This window comes from Myzus persicae, unplaced genomic scaffold, assembly GCF_001856785.1.
Source record: "Myzus persicae strain clone G006 unplaced genomic scaffold, MPER_G0061.0, whole genome shotgun sequence".
Classification (NCBI taxonomy): Eukaryota; Metazoa; Arthropoda; class Insecta; order Hemiptera; family Aphididae; genus Myzus; species Myzus persicae.
In genome coordinates, this window is record NW_019102804.1 from 288,736 (window position 1) to 314,811 (window position 26,076).

General features: G+C 30.6%; 2 protein-coding genes across 3 annotated transcripts in view; one reads left to right on the top strand and one right to left on the bottom strand.

Annotated features, from left to right (window-relative positions):
• Positions 1 to 18,049, top strand: part of LOC111033137 — a 170,340-nt gene extending 152,291 nt beyond the window's left edge. For both annotated transcript variants that reach the window (XM_022313735.1, XM_022313736.1), the window contains exons 13-14: positions 10,324 to 10,563; positions 13,748 to 18,049. In XM_022313735.1, the coding sequence (XP_022169427.1) occupies positions 10,324 to 10,563; positions 13,748 to 13,857 (350 nt within the window). In that variant the 3' untranslated portion in view covers positions 13,858 to 18,049. The remainder of the gene's footprint in view (positions 1 to 10,323; positions 10,564 to 13,747) is intronic.
• Positions 18,050 to 22,011: 3,962 nt separating this feature from the next.
• Positions 22,012 to 23,109, bottom strand: LOC111033134 (zinc finger MYM-type protein 5-like). Its single transcript, XM_022313733.1, has one exon. It carries the CDS (start codon positions 23,107 to 23,109, stop codon positions 22,012 to 22,014), a length of 1,098 nt encoding a protein of 365 aa, XP_022169425.1.
• Positions 23,110 to 26,076: the final 2,967 nt, after the last annotated feature.

Sequence of the window (26,076 nt, forward strand, 5' to 3'; positions counted from 1 at the left end):
GGTTAGGTTAAGTTAGGGTAGGTTACCACTATCATTACTTCTTAAATATATAATTAATAAATTAAAAACAATTAAAATGAGTATAGGAGAAAACCCTATGTTCGGGAATAATCAATGGTAAGACAGATGTTTAGTTGTTTTTTTAGTTTTACCCGTGTTGAACAACTTTTTATTTTAAATATCATTCGTGTGATGCATGTAGGTATCTGAAACTGTTTACGAATGTGTGACATCATTACAAACCATAAAAATAAATAAATAATAAGTAATCATGTTACAAGACATATATTATAATATATATTATTATATATATTATTATGATAGTCATATCCGCGTACACATCATACACACTCATTCACATAATCTAATGTTATTAACACTACAATAAAAGAGACGCTAAAAGTTCTGGGTCAATAACAACCCACACACAGAAACCACAGCTGATAACTATAAGTATAAGACGTAAGTCTTTCACAATGCATACTATATATTATATTTAATTAAGACTGCGTAAGACTAATTCAATATGTGAGCAGGAACTTATTATATAAACTATTTCTCCTGGAGGGCTCTGTAAGCCCTCGCTGAATTATCTATACATCTAACAGGTACCCCAACCCTATTACACACCGTATCCAATATTTAAATATTATTTTGTTATGTATCTTCTATTATATTATCAGAATAAATGACATGTAGAAAACTGTGTACAATAATAAAATTGTATATTACAGTGAGACAATAAGATGTGCATGTATTTTATACACCCAAATATCTAATACTTATTAGATAATTAGTGTATAATTATTTATTCAGGACACTATTACGCATATACTTACCTATAATCAGATACGAAACCAAAACATTAACTGTTATTGTCAATACTATAATTTGGATAAAACGTCACTATATTATAATATATATTATATACATACATGCATTATAATATTATTATTCGCTACATGCGCCACTGTTTTTCGTCTTTTTTTTTATCCGGCAACGCGTCTATCTATAAGCATTGATAATTTGATCAAAATGTCAGTTTGTATATTTAGTATACATGCGTGTATGTCAATTTATTCAATAATTGCATTATTTGACTGTACAAATCATAATTTTTGGAATTACCGCAGAACGCGTTCCATTTTTCATTGGTTTCCGGAAGATTTTACTCGTAACTCGATAAATTTAATTAGGAAAGTGTATTATTATGTAAAAGAGGATTTCTCCTCTTGTATATTATGAATAAATTTATATTTATGTGTAAGAGCAAAGAGTCACATAGTTTATGTTACAATGAAAACAACGCGATTGTGGTGGCGTTCATATAATATACGAACCCGGAGAATCTAATAGCCGACATTGGAAGTTTTAAATTAAAAACCATAACAATTTAATACGTCCGAAAAATGTTAATTGTTCTTTCGACAATAACTACTAATAAAAGTGTTGTGTTTTATGAGTTCAATGATATTAATGGTCACGGGAAAACATTAAAACAACTGCAGTATTTTGTTGTTTCCATCAAAAATTAAAAAACATAGCACTTCTATGGTAAAACCGACCTTGGCATTTTTTTTTCAACTCGGCGATATAAAAGAGATTAAACCATGTATATGAAAAAAAAGAAATTATTTTGAATAACATTGTTTTGTTTTGTTTTATTTTTTTTTTTACCTGATGAGGAAATGTTAATTATACATCTACAAATGTATTGCTAGCTCTCTACTTGCTATCATCCTTGGAATGAACTTCAGCAATACTTATTAATATTTAATTTATACAGTTGAGACATTGTATATTAAATCATTGTAAACCTTAAAAATACTTGATACTGCGTCTAATACATTATATAGTTCTTGAAACAGAAATAAGTCTGCAGTTATGCGACTGTCATAGGGGGGGGGGGGGGGGGGGGAAAGAAAAANTATTGAAAAACAGCTATTGACGTATGCAAAGGTAATACAGCAAAAAAACAAATATAATACTCAAATAAATCTCTTCGGAGGCCAGTTTCTAGGTCCGTAATCGACGATTTTCGTAATTATTCTATAATCTTGATTGTATAAATAGATATATTATATTGTAATCATCGTCGAGATTCAATTGAAAAAAACACACTTACGCAGGCACGACAGTTAAAAAATCCCACCAAGAACGGAATCAAAAACCTCGTCACGGTGACACCTGAAGCGTGAAAAAAATAAAACAAGAAATCACACTTTGGACGTCATATAAGGTATTTATGACGCCTGTCTCGGCTGTGTGAATGAAAACAATCATGAATGACAGTTACGTCACATTTCACCAGTCCGCGTTCGATTGAAAAATATTTTCGACAGATACATAAATACATTATTATTATTATTATTATTATTATTATATTACGTGTAAGCCATGTACACAACTGTGGGGGATTTTTTTAAAACATTTTCAACACCGTCTGACACATTCACTTTCCGTGTCGACTCTTGAGGTTTTCAAAAAAATGTATTATACGTGCACGGTTATTATTTGGAATATTGTCAGTCTTGTTATATACGTATACTGGTATACCTGCCTATAAGGTCCTAAACTCTACGTTTCTTTATGCCATGGTGATTATGTGGGTTTTTATATTTTTCGTAAACGTCGACCCGTATTATTTTAATTCAATAATATTTAGAAAACGTCCATGAACATAGTACATTGTATAAATATCGAACCTGCAATAGTTAAATATTTATAAGGCATTTATAGCTTCAAAAGAGCACTAGAGCAGTATAGTTAAGTGGGGAAAAAATGGCTGGGACATCACCAGCTATATATTATAATATTATTATGTCATTCCACTCCTCGTATCCAAACTTTGAATGCTTATAAATAATCGACTATTATAGGTTTGTCTATCAACATTTCTTACATTATATTTTGTAAACAAAGAAGTTCAGTAACATATTTTTCTTTGGGAAGTAAAATTGATCGTTGTTAATTTTTTTTTTCTTAATAAAAGTAAAAAATCACTTTGTTGAAATTACTGTGAGCGGATATATTTTGTTGTTGTAAATGTGTAGAGTTATAACATAAGTTTCAAATAAATAATATAAGTAAAAAGAATTCATATAATTTATTCAATAAAAAAAATGCATAAAAACGGACAGCAAGGAAATGAGTGCCTACTACGTTATATACTGTTTCCTTAAATAGTTAAATTATTTTTCCTATATATTCCGATTTTTTTAACTTTTATGATTACAAATAAAGTATAAAATATGACGTGTACCTACATATTATTATGATGTTTACAATTATTTTTAAATGCCATTTAAGACCGATCATACTTTTTAAATCATCAGAGACCTCAATCCCAATATCGTTTAAACATCATTGTCATCGTGGACAATACACAAGATAAACGTAATACATATTAACAATAACTCAAAAAACTAATCGTTCGAATCTTGGATCTGATACATCATAACTTTCAAAAATGGTTCTCATTTGATATGAACAAATGTACATAGCATATTTAGTATAGTCTTCCACTATAATATCGATAGACTATTCGAAAATCCAAATTCAAATAAAATGGGGTGAGCGTGGTTTGCGAATCACCCTGTATGCATAAAACGCGCACAATAGATTTAATAATAATAATATGTGTAATAGTTTCATTACATTCGGTGTGTTTTCTGGAAAAATGTGATTATATTATTATACCATACATTGTTGTGCGTGATTTAGTGAGCTACGCGCCGTTGTTAGAGTTTCATAACGTTTTGAATAATTTATCGACACTTTTGGAGCACAAACTCGTTTTGTTTAACGAGCTTTATCTTTTCTACTCTCGAGCAAAACGTATAATATACAATGCGCAAAAGTATAGGTATACCTGTACGAGCGTCATATAGGTACCTATATATGTGTTATAATATTATCATATACCTACCAGTGTACCACCAACCACCAGGCACACGTCATAACCCATATTTGAAAACCTCCCATATAGAGGTCGTTTGGTGTATGATATAATAATAGGTACTTTATACATATATGTATATATCTGAAGTACTCTATAACAAATAAACCTTGAGTTACAAAAACGCTCGAAACATAATATGTCGCCGGTTGTACCTATTAAATGTATACTCTCCAGTCTCCACCATGTGTGCACACTGCACACACACATTACTGGAGTTGCAGTGGTGTAAGTGGTTATACCAAAGCAGTTTGAATCGTTCGACTAAATGATGTCGTCGCACAGTTTCGCGTTTCGCAAGGCACCGAAACGGCTTAAACGATATAAAGTATAAGTTTTTGTTATCGTTTCAATCGGCCATCGAGAAACAATAATATTGATAATTAAAATTATTATTATTACCGGATGTATACGGACGTTATCCGCAGGGCGTTTTAATACGTGTACAACGTTCGACAACCGGACCAGTAAAACTAACGTTAATATTTTTTATAATTTACATAGTACTGATTTAATTAAAAACCGATTTTAACCGATTTCGTATCCGACAGAACACGGTTCATACGGATAACTCGTAGGTGTTTTCACGAATCTCGATAGACAGGTATATGGTTATTGGTTGCCGCACAATATACACGCGTTATAATGGTATGATACCGGAAAAATATGGCGGTAAACGATCCGACTCGAATGACTTCCTGTTAATAATAATAATCATAAAAAGTATTTAAAACGTCGATTATTTTTTTGTGTACTTTGATCTTTCGCTGACTGATTTCGTTGTTTGATACTCGTCGTCTGCTGTTAAACGGATCATGCATACAAATAAGCGTATAGAGCGAAATCAAATGTTCGAACCAATGCGAACAACGATCGACATCGCACGCTGTTATTATAATATTATACTTCCTTCTACTGCGAATCGTTATAATTAAATATTGAAATGCGACTTATATTTGGAAACGAAGACGCCGGTTCGTGAAACCCGATTTCAAACAGAGCTGCAGTATTGAAGTTAAGCTACACGGAATTCGGATTTTTTTAAGCGTGATGTGGACGTAAGGAGATTGAGCGAAATTACTACAGCAGTGCCGTACCTATATATTACACCCCTATATTCTCGTTGCAGACGACGATGCGTCGAAACTTTAGAATTGGTATTATTACGGTACTTGGAGCTTCTCGACAAAATTTGTCGACGCTATTTACTCGAGACGGTCGTGCGAAGACGGTTTATCGACATTTGCAGTCGTATCCCTCCTCCCGGCCGTCGAGATCGACGCTAAGATACTATATATTATTATAAAACTACACTGTCAACTAAGCGAGTGAGTATTATTATAATAATAATATATGTATACCTAATACCTATACATTTGGACACCTGCAGCTTCGCTGCGGGTCTTAGCTGGTTAAATGTATTGAACGCCGTCAACCAATCACCTATATAATATTAACGAACCGTATAAGCGATTTTAACGAGCAACTCATTGCAAATACGATCTCACCTATCATTTATTATAGCGGTGCACTCCGACCGAGCAAGATGTGCTGGATAGTTATTTTCTTTTTGGACAGTCGTGCGCTCATAAATAATTACATTATTTAATAAGTAGGTATGTTTCGTATTGTAATACATCTATAGGACGTCTACTTTTAAGAGGTAAATTTTATTTTCCCTGCGCCCATAGTGATTATCTTAAACACACTGAGATCGATGGAATCGATGCGTTAACGGTTAACAGGGGTCTCCAACCTAAGGCCCGCCAAGCTAATTAATGTTTTGAAAATCATATTTAAGTTTTCGTCGTTTTTAAATTCTAATTAAACAAATTGAATTTATTATTTTTTCTTTCGGCACTTTTCATAAGTTATGAATCATAACAACATATAATAGTCATACATATATTATTTACTGACACTATCTAAAAATAATAGAAAAACTCGTCAATCAAATACTTATCTAACTTACATTGTTCTCGGAAGTTACACAATGGTCAAATAAGATACGATCGACTTTTTCCGCTATAATAATAATGCTATCGAAGGTATGATCGACGGGTTTTTCTAACTGTGCAAGTCTACTATAATATATTTTGCTGTTCTAGTACTCACTTATTTTAAAGAGCAGTTCCAGACCCAGTTTAGATATTTCAAACGTGTAGAAGACCGTTTTTTTAATTTTCGAAAATCTTTTTTCAATAAAATTCTAAATTTTACCGACAGAGCTTCAGATTGAAGTTACAGAGCTAATATCAAACACATATTTTAAAGTCTTAAAGACTATTTCGAAGAAAATAGTCTCCAACAATTTTACACAATATAGCCAGAGGAATCATTTCCAAATCTCAAAAAACAAGAGCGTGAAATGATGTCAATATTTAGCTCAACATAGTTATGTGAGAAGATATTTTCGAAAGTGAAATACGTCAAATCCAAGTACAGAGCCAACTTAAGTGACGAACATTTACAAGCGACGCTGCTAATTCAAACCAAAATTTTTCGAAATAAATCTTATCTATAATTCAATTGCATAACCTATCTATTCCTCTAAAAATGTTGGCCCTCGATGGCAAAGCGTATTTGAAATTTGGCCAAAAGGTTGGAGACCTCCGTTAACCAATGCGTATATGAATAACATGTGTTCCTGAAATAATTATTTCGATGATGCATGCTATGCATGGTATATCCAGTATAGTATGGTACAATATATTGTGCTCAATTTTTGTGAGTTCATCTTCCACAATAATCGTATCATTTTATATCGTACCAGGTGAAATGACAGTGCATTTGAATTTTTCTTTTTTTTAATGCTTTCTCTATGCATAGTAATATAGATGCCCACTTTTTAATCGGCGGTAAATAATTGTACTACTGTTGTGGATAAATTGAATAGTAAACAAAGTCATAACTATAAGATCTCAGACATCCACGATACTGGATAAACCTTAACTGGTTTTGTTGATCTGAATGCAAAATACATCGAGACGGTTTCCAATCGTACATATTATAATATAGGTGTATATAATTACGCATGATGGGAGTTTATGATGGCTATCGGAATGATAATGTCTAACAATAATGTCTTCGAGACAGATTATTAAATGTCTCACGTGTTTATTATAACACTGTTGTTTTAATTTGCACAAAAAAAGTCTTCTGAGCCCTATTGCACAGAATATAATATTAAATAATTTATAATATCGTTATCGAATCGTTTGATAACGTCACAACGATATTTCGACTTCATTTTGGGTGAAAATGGTCTGCAAACCACACTCGACACCGACGATAAAGTTTCAACTACCGACTCTAAATAAGCAAAATTCTGATATCGAATGTAAAGCTCGAATTAAAACTTGCACTACGCTTGCGAATCAAATTTAAATTAATGCGGATTTCTACCGATCACACGGTGAACCTACGCAATTACTTTGACGGCTTCATCAGCCAATTGGACAATAATAATAATATAATCGTAACGGTACCGGTAATTGTAATGGAAAAAAATCCAACGATACCGATCATTTAATTAAGTTTAAATATTATATAGGAATATAATACAACAGTTTTTTGACAGATTGAAACTGAAATCGATTCTATGATTTATATTAAAACGTATAGCTATAATTGGCGAATGTGTTCTTATTTTTTGTCTCTGAAACTCGGTTATTATCTTTGATTTGTTACGCTCAGACGGATTGTAACTGGAATATTATAATTTTTATTACCGTTGTGACAGAACCGGCCTTAACAGTTGTAATTCCAAAGGTTAAACGAATATGGATATGCCCGATTAATTTGGTATACGTTCTGATTAAACGTCTCTCCGCTTGGTAAATCATGATGTATAATAATAATATGTAAGTCTCAATTTTCTTGTTGGTTGTCTCGTTGGTCCAACTGCCCTAACTTAATCATATTTTTTAAAATACAAATATGTAGCAACAAATTGTATTTTTTGGTCCAAAATACAATCGCCGTTTCTATTCAAACAAAGAACATTGCATAAATTGTTAGTAAAAACAAATTATAATTATTATTAATTAACCACAATTTAAATTTCTATTATTATTTTGGTCTAAATACTCTGAAAAAGTATCAAAGACAAAAGTCAAAGTTCTTAATTACTTAATAATTCAATGAGCGCACTATGCATCTAACGATGACTCAATATATATTAAAGAGGGCTGACATAATTATTTGTAGATAATGAGATAAGCATGCTTATTTAAAAATAATTTTTTGGTTTATTTGATGTTTATTAAAACAGCGTCATCGTTCCGAAATGTATTAAAACATTTATAACACTTAAATATTTGTTGAATTGTGTTTGTAATAAATTATAAATCAGTCCTGATTTAGTGCGTTCATTTATAATTTTATAATGTACTAAATTTTATATGAGGTACATGTTTTATTGGTCTTATATATTATACGACACTGAGGTAGTTGGTTACTACCTACGTCCTACTGTAATATAATTAATTACATAGATACCTACTATACGGGATATGTCATTGTCGTAAAGTCACATACAATCATACTTATGTCATTTTATATATATTCGTCCTAAATAGCTAATCATCCGATGAAGTAAACAAAATAACTAGTTAAAATATTACTATTATCGTTCGACAAATTAAAGTAACGTCATCTAACAAATTTTCTTTACATAATCATAATATTATAACCGATCTCTCGAAGAGGCAAGGGAAAAAAAATTAGAAATACAGTGATCGTGCCGGGATAAGGTTAGTGATGGTGCTTTTACTTTCGTTCTTTCGAATCACCCCGAAAAACTCATACCATATACTATTGAATATTGCAGAAGTCGACAAGCCACGACCAGTAGCCCAACAACAAGTTTTACTGACCCACTTACTTCAGTGAATAATCCTAAAATGAACTGATCAAATTATTTTATTCATTTTTAATGAAGTATAATACATGTTATTACATTCAATATTAACAAGGCTACAGTACCTACATTTTTTTATATTCAAGGGAAATACACTACAATACATTTTAATTACTCTTTACAATTCTCTAAACAATGGCGTTCCAGAGAAGATAATAACTTATTTAATATCATATCTATAAATATTAAAAATTTTAACAGATATTTTTTTGCGCTTGGTAAAACTTTTTTTTAAGCGATTTTGAGCTTTGTTTATTGTCATAGAAACACAAATCAGCAATGAAAACATATTTTCTTTTTATCTTTTGTCTAAATAACTGTAGTCTTATACTTTAAAACCTAGCATGAAACAACTAGCTCTGAACCGTTGAGTACAAATATCTCACTAAGCAATATTAAAGTCTTTCTTGTTACTTTTTGTAATTATTAGACAAATATTGTTCAAATAAATCATTTTTATTATTAATTCTTCAATGGTCATTAAAATTTGTTTATTTTTTAATTTAGCTGCAATCCCTTTCCCTATCTATTGTATAGAGGAGACGATATAAAATATTTTGACTCTTATGGTTAGGCTAACCTTAGAAAGATTGAGAACCACTAGAATAAAGGAACTGTGACGAGATTATTTGAACAAAAACTAGTGAAAAACTTTATTTTATCGACCAATTTATCGAAGTACCAGCAACACAATTTACGGTATCTTAAATATTTTATTTAGTATTCGAAAAATCTATTTATAATTCTTAGTTCATTGAATTCTTAACAAAATGGAGCATACTACTAGATAGTTTTCCACTGCATTATACCAAAAACATATCTATGATTCCTCAATCTTTCTTGCAGGAGAAAAATATCTAATAGCAACATTGTATTAGTTATGACTTATGAGTTAGCTTTGAAACTACTCATCCAGTCGGACTTTTAAATTATTTTAGGCATAGATTTTTTTACCTGTTTTAATTCCTGTTCAAGGAATCTTAAAAGCTAAATTAATAGCAATGTATATGATACATATATAATAAATAATAATACACTAGAGGCACCATCTGTCCACACCATATGTCCAGTAAAATAAAATTTAAAAAAAATGTTGAATAGATTATCAGTTATATAAAATTATAAATTATAAACGATATGATTATTTATCATGAAATCCTATTATCGAATAGTTTCTTCAATCAAGCCTATCAAACCTACCTATTTATACTTCCGTCTATTATGTTTATTGTAGATATATTTTATGCAGATTGTACAAATTATAAATATATATTATATATAACAAAAAGAAAATTACTTTTTATATTATTTAACACAAAGTGTGTTTTTAATGGTAAGTCTATACCAAGCCATCGGATAAAAAAATTTGGAGATCCCTGTTATAATGAAACACACTTTCTACGACTTCCACGATCGCGTATCCTAAAATCATTTTGTTTTGCAGCCTACAAGTGTCACGGGGGCTGGAAAGAGAACGGTACGATGCACCAGATAATCAGCAGCGACTTGCCGTCGGCAGCCGGCTGGAAGAAGTTGTACTGTCTTGCGTACGTCAAATGGCCTCCGGATCGATTGCAGGTGTCCGTGTACGCGGATAACTGCAACCCCAACAACAACCGAACTGCGGCCACTGGGTCTGACGAAGGGCTCGTCTTGTCATTTAACATTTCGCTATCGCCATCCGGTAAGTCCGGTTTATGTATAACATTATTATATAATGCCACGTCATAACCGTCCAGTGTTCCACATAACGTTCTAGAAAAACGTTATAAGATCGATCTAAAAATGATATTTCTAAAAATATACTTTTACCATTATCACTAATATACTAAAAATGTGACAGCCACATTACCGTATCCTAAATGGTATGTGGCCTGTCTCGCAACTCGGTGTAATCGGTCTTATTAGTCGCTATTATCAATCGCTTTTTTAAATCATTTTTTAAACGGTGCCTCGCACGACTGCGTGAATTTACCTATTTTACCCGAAAATAACTCAATACGATTGAGCATCAACTGAATAAATGTAAATGCATAATTTTCCTTCTCGGTACTTAACATTTGGGAAAAATTGAAATGGATAATGAAATCACTAGTTGGCATGGTGATCGTGTCTTACAAGCGTGGTTATGCGTGGTCATTATCGATGAATTTTATTCTGAATTCAAAATAAGCGAGATACAAATTGCATTAAAAACATCACCATATTATATTAAATACAAAATTTTGTCTTGCATAGTTTTGCATATATTAGACATTATAGTATCATTAGTAGGTCATATAAATGCAAACAATTTTTTTCCATTGTATACTTCAAGAAAAATTATGGCTTTGGCATTTTACACTAAAATATAATATTTTTATCATAATATTCTAATATATTATTACGAACAATTTTAAGTTCCGTTCACATTTTGCATACTTTTTTTTATGAAGGCTATATGTTGGGTTTTTTCGTATTATATATTTCAATTTTTTTAATCATTTTTTTAAGAGTTTACGCAAACGTCTATTAATGTTATCCGCAGTAGGTATACCTTTCAAGGCATAAATCATATAATTGGGCAATGAATTGATTTGATTAAATTTTTTATGCCAATTTTAGAACTTTGGTATACATTTACCTATTTTCTAGGGCAATATTGAGTGCATGTAGCATATCTCATGGTTTTTTTTTCGGAGCCGAATACACCACAGTACCTATAATACCTATTATCATCAGCGGTGTATATTCTCGTGATGTCCGTCGGCTACAATAATTTAATAAGCGTCGTTTCTTAACCGCACGTATCCTCGGAAATAGTAGAGGACGAAAAAAGAATCCATGACCGTTTTAGTACAGAAGAGGTGCCTAACTATACGTCGTCCGTATGATATACCATATATACCGCAAAAGCCCGCGAGTACGAATGGCGAATTTTTGCTGGACCCGCCGACCCATATTATCCCGTTTTAAACTCCTAAGCCGATTATTCTCGTTTCTCGCCGTATGAATATATATATATATATTATTACTTAGGCCACTCCGAGTGTAATAACCTGCGAGAGACGTTCTTTTTTTCTCGTTTTTTTCTAGTCTCAACTTTTTTCTCTTTTTCATACTTTTTTATTATTATTATTTCTATCGCCTTTTATACAGTCGCCTCAGACCGCCACACGCACACCGCGGGTATGACATAATATATAATACATGGTATGATATTATTACGACTTACAATGTGATTTTCCATAACGTTAAAAACACTATCGCGACGGTCCTATATTCACCCGGTATCCGTTTACCCAAAAAATGTGATAGAAAAAATTGTATTCGTCTTGCCCAGGTCGTAAAATTCTCGCTCGATTTAACTTCGCCGCTGGATGTAGAAAAAAGTCCTAGTGGTAAATCCCTCTTTGTGAATAGCGAAATACGCGCTGCACCGTCGTTATAATAATATACGCATGGCACGAACTATTGACGACAAAAATTCAATACATTATGATTGTTATGTGTGTTGTGTAATACTATATTATTATTAAATTTATACAGCGTAATGCACAAACTATCGCGTTTGGTATCGGTTGAAATTTTGAAATTGCAACGACGAAAATGTATAAGATGTACGTTACTGTAATATTTTATTATTATTCGCGGTGGTCAATGATATTGATATACCATGGCAAATATTCCGTACTGATATCTATTCTATTTTATAATGATCTATTGATCCAACTTCTGTCGATCTTATAATAGGTTCGTGAACATTAATATTTGTATCCGATAAATTCATTAGTTTTGAAAAAAATTCAATTACTTGAAATGAATCTAGAGAATCCGGTATAGGAACAGGGAGCAGAAGCCAAATAAAATAAAATAAAATTCAGTTTCTATTGGGTGTATCCAAAATTACGGAATGTGGACATTTTTTTAATTGCATTCATATGTATAATACCTATAATGGTTGATTAAGTTGATATTTTTTAATACCGATTTGATATCGATGTCGACTATAATACTGATACAAGGCATTATTACATTACTATAGTTATGAACTGTCCGCCGTTCTAAGGCAGAACCAACAAAAAGTAGATAATATTATATAGGAATAATCATAGTTTACAAATAATGATACAATAGAGCAGTGGTTAACAAACTTTTTTTGGCTTGGGGCGCTCTTTTTTGAGAGCTTAATAATAAGTTTTTTTTTTGTGTATAAATGGTATTTTCAATTTATCCTGCAGATGAGGTAAAAGGATGCATCAAAATATCAAATCGTTCCTTATTAAATAGCCTCAAATAAAGAAATTACATCTTAAAACTAATATGGCAGTTGAACTTATGTTTGTAGCTTATATACTCAAAAACTACATAACCGGATTCCTGAAAGTCTCAAATTGTTCTTTATTGTGATATCAGAAAATATAGAAAGTAGTTTGAACCTCGTTTATTCAAACCATGTGCTATATCCAATCTGCCACGGACGAATTGTTTGTCTCGATCAAATTAGTTCACAAAGCGGGGTAGAACGAAGCCGATTGGCCAGTGAACTTGGGTACATATCAAAACCAAGATACATCAGCTCACGAAAAAATAATATTTTTTTATTAATTTAAATGGTTGCTATTGGTTACATACTATATGTTACTATTATAATTAGTAGAAGTAAGGCATAATTTACAGCTCTTACTGATATGTTTTAAAAGAAAACAAATCTTCGGCACGGACAACGACAGAGGGACAGCTACTATATTATATTATATAATTATAATTTTAGCAGTGCTTATGATGGATAACATGACGCATATATTAAAATGTCTTAAAATGCATGCTACAACTTTGGGTAACTGTATTATTATTTTATTAAAATTTTTATTGTTTTGATATTTCAGTCGAGAAGCCGTGTAACGAGGTCAATGAGTCGACGGTCGTCGGGGCTACCTTGACCATGATAGTGGTCGCAGTTGGTCTACTCTTCCTGCGGCAATCGGCGGCCAGATGATTTTCGTATTAAGTCACGCAAATTCTCAAAGCCGTAATGCCGCTACCGCCGAAAATAATATTGTGTGTATACGTCATTGTTTCGTTGTTTCCTTATAGCAAATGCATTTTGACAAAACTTTATTTTTTTTCTACATAGTGTAAATAATATTATTATACTAACACACACACACACACACACACACACACACACACACACACACACACACACACACACACATACACACATACACACACAAATGTGAGCGCGCGAGCGATTATCTTTATTATGGTTCTTGAAGTGTATATAGAGACGGATGAAAACGAAACATATTTTGTGTCGCTATTTGAGATGATATTTTGAAAAAAAAAAAGATTTACGTTGTAATGATGTTATGATCGCCCGCTGTTTGTTTTATTAAATAATAATATATACGTATAATAATATTATGATGATGTATAGCGAATAGTGTATACGTATACAAGACTGATCGCCGTTTTTCATACCTTTCCGTGGTCGCGCTTTGTTCAGTTGGAATTTGTGGGTTTGTGGTGGTGAGGTAGTTGGTGGTTGGGGATGTGGAGAAACGGAGGGCGCGTGATATCCTGCACTCGGCGCTGTTTCACTCGACGGTCATCAAGTGCCACGTAGTTCTAATGAAAAAAAAAAAAAAAAAATGCTGCAAGAGACCATCGTATATATTATATTATCAGTGCTAAATAGTGTCGAAAGTCATAATATAGATAAAGGTACTGAACAGCTCTCCGTTATCGCGGACACGACGATGATGTTATGATATGGTCCACGACAGGAGTGTAAAAAGGGCCGACGACGACGAGGGCGCACTCGAACCCGGCACGCATTATATTATAATGATATATGGAAATGATCGAGGGGAGGGGGTGAGGGAAGAATAGAAGAATAAAAAAAAATCAGTTTTCGAGTGCCAATCTTTTTTATCCCCCGCGCAGTTATAATAATAGTACTACGTATATAGATCGTCGTCGATGAAAATGATTTCGAGAATTCGCATTCGTCGGCGGAAACGGATACGGAGCGCGCGTGACGTACTGCTGCGATAATTTCCGACCGGGAAACTCTGTAGGAGAAAAAGGTTACGTGGTTGCGTCCTGCCACTTGTTCGACGCGAGTCGAGTTTGAAACACTCTATTATTACTGTATAACTTACTATTAAATAGGCAATTATTAAAATACAATATAATATATATTTAATATAGTATTAAATATAAGAAACGCGTAAATTAATGGTTTTTGTTTGTTTTGTTTTCTATTCGTCTCGAGAAAAATGTGTGATGGAAACGCGGGCAATAATATTTTTGTAGATAATATAAAACAATATAATAAGTTATGATGTACCTATACGAGTGTAATAATCATAACAATTATGTTATGTGTTAAAAAAAAACCTAGTGATAATTTATTGAACTCGTGTATACACGTATTATGTTATATTATTATTATTAAAACACGACGTTATTGTGATGCTTCTATTACTGTACGTCTGCGATGACTTAGTCTGTATCGTCTCTCCTACGTACATAATAAAATATAATAATATGTCGTTTATATATTATTGTAGGTACTATTTAGTATTTATTACCTATGCCCGATGAAATTTATAAACACAACGTGTTTTAATGATAATGATAATAACATGATATGGTGTTCACTAATATAGCAATAATGTTGTAATTCGTCGTGATTTTGTTAATTTTCGTATCGTTTTAAAACGAAATTAAAATAATATATAAATGTACCTATAACAGTGTAATATCGCAGCGCGTTATTATTTTTATTATTATTATTATTATTAATATTATTATTATTATGTACAGTAGAAGAATTATAACTTAATACTTATACTCGGGAAAGCTCACCCTGGGTCGGCGAGGTTATCGTGTTTTTTTTTTTTTTTTGTTTTGTTTTGAACCAAAAGAGTCTTAGACTCTATTCAGACTCAAAAATCAGCCGGTATGATTTAATATATTATTTCGAATATTAATTTTGTGTTGGTTCAATATTTACGACCCGATAATTCTTACTCGAAATCCACACATTAGTATCACAATATAATCTCTACTCGACAAACAAGCGCAGCGTAAATTTAAGTACCTCCATCACCGTAACAATTATGTTATAATTTTTTGTTTTCACTTCTCATATTTAAATGGTAATTCTTCGTCGGCACTCAATTTTATTACGTTTCGTATCAATCAATGATTACATAATATTTTAATAATATATACGTCCTAATCGAACGGGCAAACAAACTCTGTCGTTGTGCGCGTAATAATATTATATGTTTACAACGTTTTAGTGTGGTAATATTACATTAATTCATATATTATACATATTATATTAGGCAAATTATAAGTAGGTACGCCACCTCTTATATCTAAAAATAAACCCGATATTATTCTCTAAACGGTGATCGTAATTTTTCGGAAATAAGCTATTTTTTTTTCGTTTCGCTCACTCGGTGATGTGGACCTCTACATCAATATAGTCTAGCTCCTTCAAATCGTTATTATAATAATCTAATATAATTTTTTATTAATAATATTGTAATACGCGTGATTTGACTACCTGCGAGATCGCATACACTGGTGCAGCGTACGCCTACACAGTAGATGATACCCGTACCCACTGCACGGGAGTTAACGATAAATACAATTAATATTATGATGTTTATTTTTCAAATATTATGAGGGGCAAATCGACTGATTGTGATAATAGTTTTACGTTTATATGAAAAAAAAAAATTATAATAAATAAATGAATACTTAATAATAATAATAATGATTTTGATTCGTATGGATTTAAAATGAATTTATAAGCTAGTTGACGGCTGAGAGTAATTGAATTGTACAAATTTCGCAATGAACTTGTGATGTTCTTTTTTGTTCGAAAAAATTTTAATACTTTTTTTTTTTTTACAAAAATGTATTATGTTAGACCAAATCATGTTTAGATTACGTAATTAGACGATAAGGAAAATGACGTACAACATAGGTTTAGTATATTTGTTATTGTAATATTATTTGATTTTCCTTTTTTTTTAATTTGTATAATTTTATGAATAGTAATAATTGGAATTTAGGTGCCTTGATTAGCTCGTTGTTAGAATCTTCTTATCTATTTGAGAGTACAAAATACTGATTTAAAAAACGCACAGTTTCCGCTGAGCACGCACACAGTGGTTATATATTTTAATATGCTTGTGTACGTGTGAGCGAGTGTGCTTCTATATTTATACATACTATGTTTGTTAGTCTTATTGCTTTATATAAAACAATATGTACACGAAACGAAAATGTTGTGAATTCTAAACGAAAAGATAAATAGGTACTATAATATGTATATTATTATGAACTATATTATAATATATTATTTTCGTCTGACCGCGATGGGCTCGACGAAACGTCGTCGAGATTACAGACACCGTTCTTTCCACCTTCGATTCTCTTCTTTAATATTGTTGTCATGAATACACAACTGCAGAATATTGTTGTAATGGCGTGTCAACAATAATCGTTATAAAATACCTAAATGTAGTAAATAATATTAAATTCCGTAGTTCTAACTGACACGTTCGTGATGTATACTTTCGAAAGTCGATTTAATTTTTACAATACTAATAATAGTAAATACGCATACCGCAAATAAATACAATATCTCGCTTTAAAATAAAACGGCTCGGGGCCAATTCAAAGCGTATATATTCTATTTTCAGCATAATATTATTGTACACTGGAAACGTAATGCGTACAATAATATTGGTATTTTTTCTTGGTTACTGTATTGTTTTATTCCAAGCACAAAGATAATTAAAAAATCATAACTGCAACGTTGCGACACACTCGAGTACACCGCATGTTACATGCATTATTATATATATATACCTAGTTAAATAATATATATTTAAGTCACAGTTAATAATTAATAACAATTTGTTACCGATGTTTTTATTAATTTGTTCGTTTTTTTTTTTTTTTTTGTCATTGTTGAACTATTTTAGAATTAATCTGTATCGTTTAAACGACTACCGGATATTATATACAATTGAAAAGTAGATTAAATTATTATTATTATTATTATTATTATTGTAACACGTTTTTAATTTTCTTGTAGCTGAATTAATAAAGACTTTAGTTCAATATTAAACATATTTATGTTGGCAACTACATAATAATATTATATGGTATAATGTTATTTAAGTCTGTCGTCAGACAAATTCTGACCTAAATAAATTAAGATACCTCGCTGTGTCTTGATTCTTTCCATTGGCCTCCCACAAAGGTTATTTAGCGTGTCTGCAGTTTAAGAATACACAATATATACAAACAAGGTTGTTCTTCCGTGTATAAAAATATAATTGTATTTTAAAGCACTACAGTTTAAGGCAAGGGCGTTTTCAAGTTGTGGCAATTTTTTTTCAAACTTTTTACCTGAAAAATATGAAAAGTATTCAAAATATTTGTATTACTCATTATTATTCGTTACACAGTACTAAACGCATCAGTATACTACTATAACTTCGTTTAAATATTCAGTAGAATTTCAGTTTAAGTAGTTAAGTAGGTACGACATCATTTCTTTTACTGAATTATCTATTTACTATATGTATATCTTTATATGGTATATTTACCTCTTGTATTGTGCTATGTGATACGGTATTATTTAATATTGTATAATAATAATAATAATACCTATAATAATAGGTAGTTATTAATTATTATTTGTTATGAACAATGTGTAAATATTTGTAATATTTTACACATGTGCACATATTTACATATTTAGCCGGAAACTAATCAAATTAAAGATGATACAAACAAAAAAATTGATCATTCATACGAAGTGGCGCCGCCGCATACAAAAATGCACAGAAGACGCCAAGTGACAACACTATTTTTTCAACACTTTAATATTATTTATACAAAAAGTGACACGGAATTATGTATAGGCAAGTTTGATACATCACCGTCGTTTATTTGAAATAATTTATTTCGTGTTTATTAATTGTAATACCTATGATTCATATAATACATTACCGTTTTTTATTTTTATGTTTGATTCCTACAACACTTGTAGTATAAATATATATGTAATGTAATAATAATCCATTTTATTGAATACAAAATAAATGTAGTACAAACGTATATTAGTTTAATGAATACCAACGTTAGATTTAGATAAACATTTACTAGGACCCTGAGCATGTATGTTTAATTAACACAAATTATACTAATAATATTAGTATAAATTAGTATTATTTTATTAATTTTAACTCGATTCTAACAAATAAAAATATATTTTATCTAAATGTCAAACAATCTATTTAACTAATTTATTAACATGGAGTTTAATAATTAATTGTCACATAACCCCGATTAACCATAACATGAACATAATATATAGCGACATAGTGTGTAATTGTGAACCTATTCGATCACTGATCACGTCTGTCCTCATCACAATTTTAATGATTATTGATAATCATATATTATCAGTTGTATATATTATATAATAAATTAAGTCGAGACATAAATTATAATATTATTTTTTTTTATTATTTTATTAAAAATATTTATTTCAAAAAAACAAATTATAGAGTAACAATATATTAATGAACTTACACTTTTGAGCAACGCGTCGTGAAAGAATCTGCTCACGATTGTTAAATATCTTTGAATATGATTTTACAGATGGGACTTTTAAAATGTGAAACTCATTACATTATTTATATTGTATTATTCCCTTATCGGCTGCCCGCTAATCTCGTGGTTATCTACAATGGCGTCTCGAACACAATTTGTTACAATATAGTTTATTTACTAAATTAAAAAGAGCCGATTAATATAGATATCACTACTTTCATAGTACTTTGATACGCATTAAGTTTTGGGAGGGAATCTGGGTTCACGGGCTTACTCAACAAATTACAATAAATTACGATAAAACCTGCGTATATAAAATTGAAAACTATATGTTGGCTGAATATAAATTTGTGTAGCCGTGCAGGTATATATATATAATATATATAATTACATTAATTGGTAGACTGCTGGCTATTAATATTATTATTATTATTATTATTATTATTATAGTGAGCTACTGGTCAATATATAATATTGTTTTGCACATTTCGATCTTATTCGTACTTTTTAAATGTTTAATCTAATAGAATTACTTTTATTTATTTCGTAATTTTTAAACATTTAATTGTTTTGATTGTATCCAATCTAATTTTAATCTTTTAAATCTAATTTTTTTCTCGACTTAAAATATCCAACACAGTAAGAATAGTGATAATGTTCTGTCAAAACAATCAAGAAGTGGCTGCAGGTCGTATTCTATATAGTTGAATATAGTTAGGCTATATTTTACTTGAGTTATTATTACTCGAGTTAAGTAACTTAACGTAGTTCAAATTAGTTATAAAACGATAAGTGGGCCTCGGATGGTTTCGACAAGGAACACTTGATCTGTTTCAAAAGCAACTTTTAGTTAAATAATTAATTTGTTAATCGCATTAACTGCGATTGTAACTTTGAAAAATACAAATGTATAAAAACTAAAATGTATTGGAGTAATGCACTAATAGCTAGTAAAAGGCTTATACTGGTGTAAGGCCCGTGAGCTCATTATGTGTTTAAAATTTGTAAAGGATTAAATTCCTTAAAACCCCCCTATGCTTATGTAGGTAGTAAATATTAAATCTCAAAGGCGTTACTTATACTATTATAGACCTAATACTACCAAACGAGCAAAGAGTGTGTGGAAAGAGTAACAACATAGATAGCGCTTTTTGATTACTCGATTATTTGTAGGAACGGTAGTGAGGGGGGGTAGTAGGGTAAAAGATATATAGATAATATAATAAATAGAAGATAGAATTGTTTCTACAAGACAGCATAAACATCACTATTAGATGTTGTTACGCCGCCCGTAACATGCTGTTGTTATACCTATACACAGTTCTTGTCTATGCTTAAACTCCAAAAACTAGGCATTTTGCTACATTCGCTGTATCTTTAAAAACCTATACTTAATAATTGTTAGATATACGCACAGACTCTAAAAAATTATCAGGTTTATAAAATGATAGGTAGGTTAGGTTAGGTTTTTTTAACCTAACCTAACTCACTAACCTTCTTCTAACCTCATTAAGGTGGTGAATCCTTTCTTAGTTACACTCAGGGCCACAGCCACACATTATTCTAGGAGGGGCAAGCTCTAATTTTGCCGCCCCTCTTTCCACCACTCAGCCCCAATAATTAACAAATAAATTTCAGTGTTGTTATTACAATATAAGTTTGAGAAAATTCTAAAATATTTAATATTTATTTGGATGTTAAGTGACAAATATGCTATTATACTGTTGTTAAATGATAAGTTAGGTTTTCTGAAAAATTAAGATATAAAAATGCATGCTAAAACTTTTATTTGTATTTCAGGCAAAATATACATAACAAAGCTATTCTTAAAAACTAAAAGTGTATATTAAATATTTATAAAAATTTGATTTTTCTTGATTTTTTGGCTGCAAATGTTTTAATTATTTCTTCAAATGAGATTGATGATGCTCTTTGATGTTCAATTAATATTATACTTAAATTGTTTAATCTTTGTTGTTTCATAGTGTTCCTTAAATAATTTTTTATAAGTTTCAGTTTACTGAAGCTTCTTTCCGCCGAAGCAACAGAGACTGGAAGTGTTAGAAATATTTGTAGGGCTATCGTAATATTTGGGTAGATCTCTTCTAGATGTTGCTCATAAATAACTTTAAAAGTAGACTGCGCTGTCGCATTTCTCAGACTTTTGTCAATTTCAAAGGCATGGAATTTAAAACTTTCTATTTCACTAACAAGCTCTTCTTTATTTAGATCATCCGGGTAACTGTCAGCTAATGTTTTAGCTCTAACTTGTAAAGTTGTAGAATCTATTTCGTTTATTTGAGAACCACTCAAAAAACCAAATTTACTATTAACATCTTTCAATGCATCAAATCTGCTGTTCATTTCACTAAGAATTCTGTCAATTATTTCCATGAGAGAACCTCTGAAAAGTTCTTCCTGTGTTATACCGAATACCTCATCTTCACAGATTTCTCCAGGCATCATCTTTTTTCTTTTTCTTTTTTCTTTAAAGTCAGTTTCTAGCTTTTTTTACATTTTGAATAATATCTTGTCTTATTTTGTCAGCAATTATATCAAGAAATTCGTCTTGAATATCCGATGAAAAATAACTGATCTGCCCTTTCTTATGACGTTCAATATGTTTTTGAAGTGGAACATTGTAGTGGGACAAAAGAGCTATTGTGTTAAGAAATTTTCCACTGCTAGGATTTTCAAAATCACACCTTTCGTTTGTTCCTCTAAAAAGACTCCCTTGCTTTGCTAAATATAAAATTGCATCAACAATACAGTGTAAAACTTCTTTCCAGTGAGTTTCTTCTTTTTGAATTGCGTCTTGGAGTTCTTTGTCTATGCCTCCCATTCCGAGAGATGTTTCTAAAGATTTCCACGTACAAAAGTAATGTTTATGATTGGAAGAATTCTCATGTTCTGGTATTTTGTCACTTAGTTTTTTCCAATTTACTAATCCTTCTTCCTTGGCTAAGGATGACATTTTAGACTCATGTGAAAACATATGAGAAAACATTCTGCAAGAAATGCAGTATAAAGAATTTTTAGTCTCACTGTAAGCTAAAAAAGATCGTTTCACCTTCGATCCATTTTTTAAAACTTTATAAAACCAATCTTTAGTTAGAGTTCGTCCATCTCTTTCACTTTTTGAAAAGTCCGGCGTATAGTTGCTGTCAATCCTCATTTTAGTAATGTAACACCTATCAGTATCAGATAGATATTTTGGCCATGTACCAGGATCGTTAAAATCAAATTGAAAGTCAGGTTCTAGTTTCTTGTTTGAGTTTGTTGAAGTCGATGAGTGTGTTTTTGTTAAAATCGTTAAAGAACTTTCGTAGGAAGGATTAGTAACGCTATTATTTGCTATTAAATTTATTGATGGGTGTTTTAGTATCGAAGATTCTGAAATAGTTGTAACGATAACTTCATTCTGGGAAGTTTCATAAATAGGAATTTCTGCATTCTTATTTTTTTCCATTACATTTGAAGTGGGTGGTACTAAGTACTTTGTAAAAGTGCCTTTTAACTTGATTAGCTCCTTCTCTTTTTTTAATCTATTTTTCCTGTACTCAGCACCAGATAGTTTTTTACGGTCAGCCATTATGATTTTATAAATCTAAAAAAGAGTTTATGCTTACTATTTAACTTGAATACGACTACTAAAATATTTACATTATTTATTTTAGCAAAGTTGGTACCATTTAAAATAATTGTTGGAGAAAATCAATTAATTTGGAATCAATATGTTCTATTGATAGAACGTTTTGTTTTTATAAAAGATAATTGGAAACAAAAAATTCTATCACTAGAACCTTTTGTTTCCAAGCTAGGAATTTTAAAGTTATTTAATATTTTGAGTAATTAAAAGAATTTATTTTTCAAATACCTATTAATAAATCGATAGAACGGAAGTTTGTGGATTTTTTGATGCCAAATATTTCAAAATCGCTTTGGCGAAAATACGATATTTCAATTATTGAACCTTAAAAACGCTCTACTGAACAATTTAGATATTGTCACATAGAACTCTTTGATTCCAAGCCCACGATATGTAACTATATAAACGGTTGGTTTAACGCATGGCTCAAGCCACGTTTTACAACACACTTACGAATTTTTTTACCGTAAATAAATTATAATTATTAAAAATTTTCTTACCGTATTTACAACTCTAAGATGTTGAATATGTAGACACTTTGTACACTTTCACGTCACACGTCAGTCGTCGAATCACGAATCATAAAAATAAATGATTATAGTGTGATCGCGCTAGTACATTAAAAATATAAAATGATAATCAAAACTCATGAACATAGATCTATGTTCACAAACAACCGTACGATCAAAGATAACATTAATGTACTAATTTTTCCCAGAATACGACGATAGCTGCAAAACTACCGATAACATTATATTATTAATTTTTCCCAGAATACGACGATAGCTGCAAAACTACCGATAACATTATATTATTACCTATACTACAGAATAAATGAATTGCAGTGACAAATATTAATTGTATTGTTATTTTGCCATATCAAAAATTGCGGCTTGCGGATACCCGACGTCGACCGTCGTTATTGTGGTATAAATAAATCGGCGGTACGCGCGTATAATTATCGTAGCATTTCAAAGTGTTAGAAAAAAAAAATGTTTTTATATTTTGCCGCCCGGGGCAAAAGACCCCCCTAGCCCCCCCTTAGCTGCGGCCCTGGTTACACTAAAAAAAATCAAAACCAATATTTTTTTAAAACTGGTTTTGCGTAAATATTTGAATATTTCCATTTAACCACCGTGTTTTTGTTAGTTGTTTCCTATTATATTACTTATTAAGCAGGTAATACAAATAGTCTAAACCAAACATTGTAGGCACCAAGAACTAACCTCAATGTTTTTAATATTGGATCAAAATATATTTACTTACAAATATTAGTAATAACCTGAAATGAAATTAATGAGCTATGCTAAAAAGTGAAATGTTGTGATCATAAGCTTCCTATAAGAAATAAAAACACATCTAGTTTTGTATTTAAAATAAATATATATAGTTCACAAATCGATTTAACGTTCTAGAGATCTTTTAAAGATTGGCAAAATGAGTGATGTATTCGTCTTTTTTTATTTCGCGTCTCTATAAAATAGGTAATATAATATGCCAAAAATTCATTTTTCCCCTTTTGTCATCCTTTTATTTCGTAATGTACTCGAAACTTGTGTGAAACGAACTTAATGTTTTCAACGTGAAGATAGATTATAAATGTATATTCAAGGACTGTTGAAGTTATCTTTTGTTGAAATAATAAACTCGCAAACGTATGAATTAAATACACACGAAAGTCGTCGGTCATCAGTTGACGCTTCTTGCGATAGAAATTATATACAATTCTAAACTCGTAATGATTGAGTGGATGATTATATCTATACAAAACATAATATAAGTCGAATAGCACTCACTCGCTAACTCATTTATCGCTACATCTCAAAAAATACCAAACGTACGAACTTAAAATATTTGAAATATTGGTTCTCTAATGATCAGAATTTGCAATAAGAAAGTATTATCCTGAATCTCTAGATTTAGTTGGTTGTTTCTTTTTCATTTCCAGGCGATTGCGCCTGACAGTTCGTTGCGTGTGTCCCGCAGGCGTATTAACAAAGCCTCTATAGCCCCAGCGCCGTACATAAATGCGCGCATTTCATTGGCCCATTTGAATTTCGCGCCAACATATTAATTATTATCAATTATTATCGTTTTTCATTTAAAAATAGTATAATAATAAAAATAGTATAATAATTAAATTATTAAAAATATTGATAATGCTAATTTACTAATTTATTTTTCGTTAATAATTGTTATTTCTATTTAATTAAAAATGTCTTTATTTGAAAATATAATAAGCCAAATGAATGAACATTTCATATGTTTAGTTGGCCTCACAGTTTATTAGTTTAAAAATATTGAAAATAAAAAGTAAATATAATGAGAAAATGATTGTAGTGTAGAGCAGTGTTACTAAATAATTCGTAGATAGCCTATTATTGTACAAAAAATGTTGTAATTTATACTTAAATCATTCAGATCATTAATATAAACAAACTTAAATAAATGTATCAAGATAATTTTCCCCCAAAACAATGTACACATATACTATTAATAATTAGCAGTAGCCACTAAAATAAATTGTTTTCAATACCTAGTTAATATTATTCAGTATGATTAATGGCAAAATAAATTTAAAAATAACGTTTTTAGTTTTGTAATAATATTGTTAAGGCTTTAACAGTTTAGTCATAGTTCAGTTTATTTATGTACATTTTATAATATTTTTAGTTAAAATGATTTTTTTTGTGTGTATGAGATTATTTTGAGTTAATAATTCACATAATAGGGTCATATTTCATAAATACTGGGTATGTCACCATTCAGCAAAGAATAAAACCACAAAAAGTAAAAGAGATGTCACATGCCAAGCATCTTTGGATATATTGCTTAAAAAAAATAATAAAAATACAAAAAAAAATGATGAATATCTAAGAAGGGAACAACCACTATGTGCAGTTATTAATT

What these genes read in the sequence shown, in the direction of transcription:
- LOC111033134 (XM_022313733.1), bottom strand. Translation starts at nt 23,109, where the DNA reads ATGGCTGACCGTAAAAAACTATCTGGTGCTGAGTACAGGAAAAATAGA.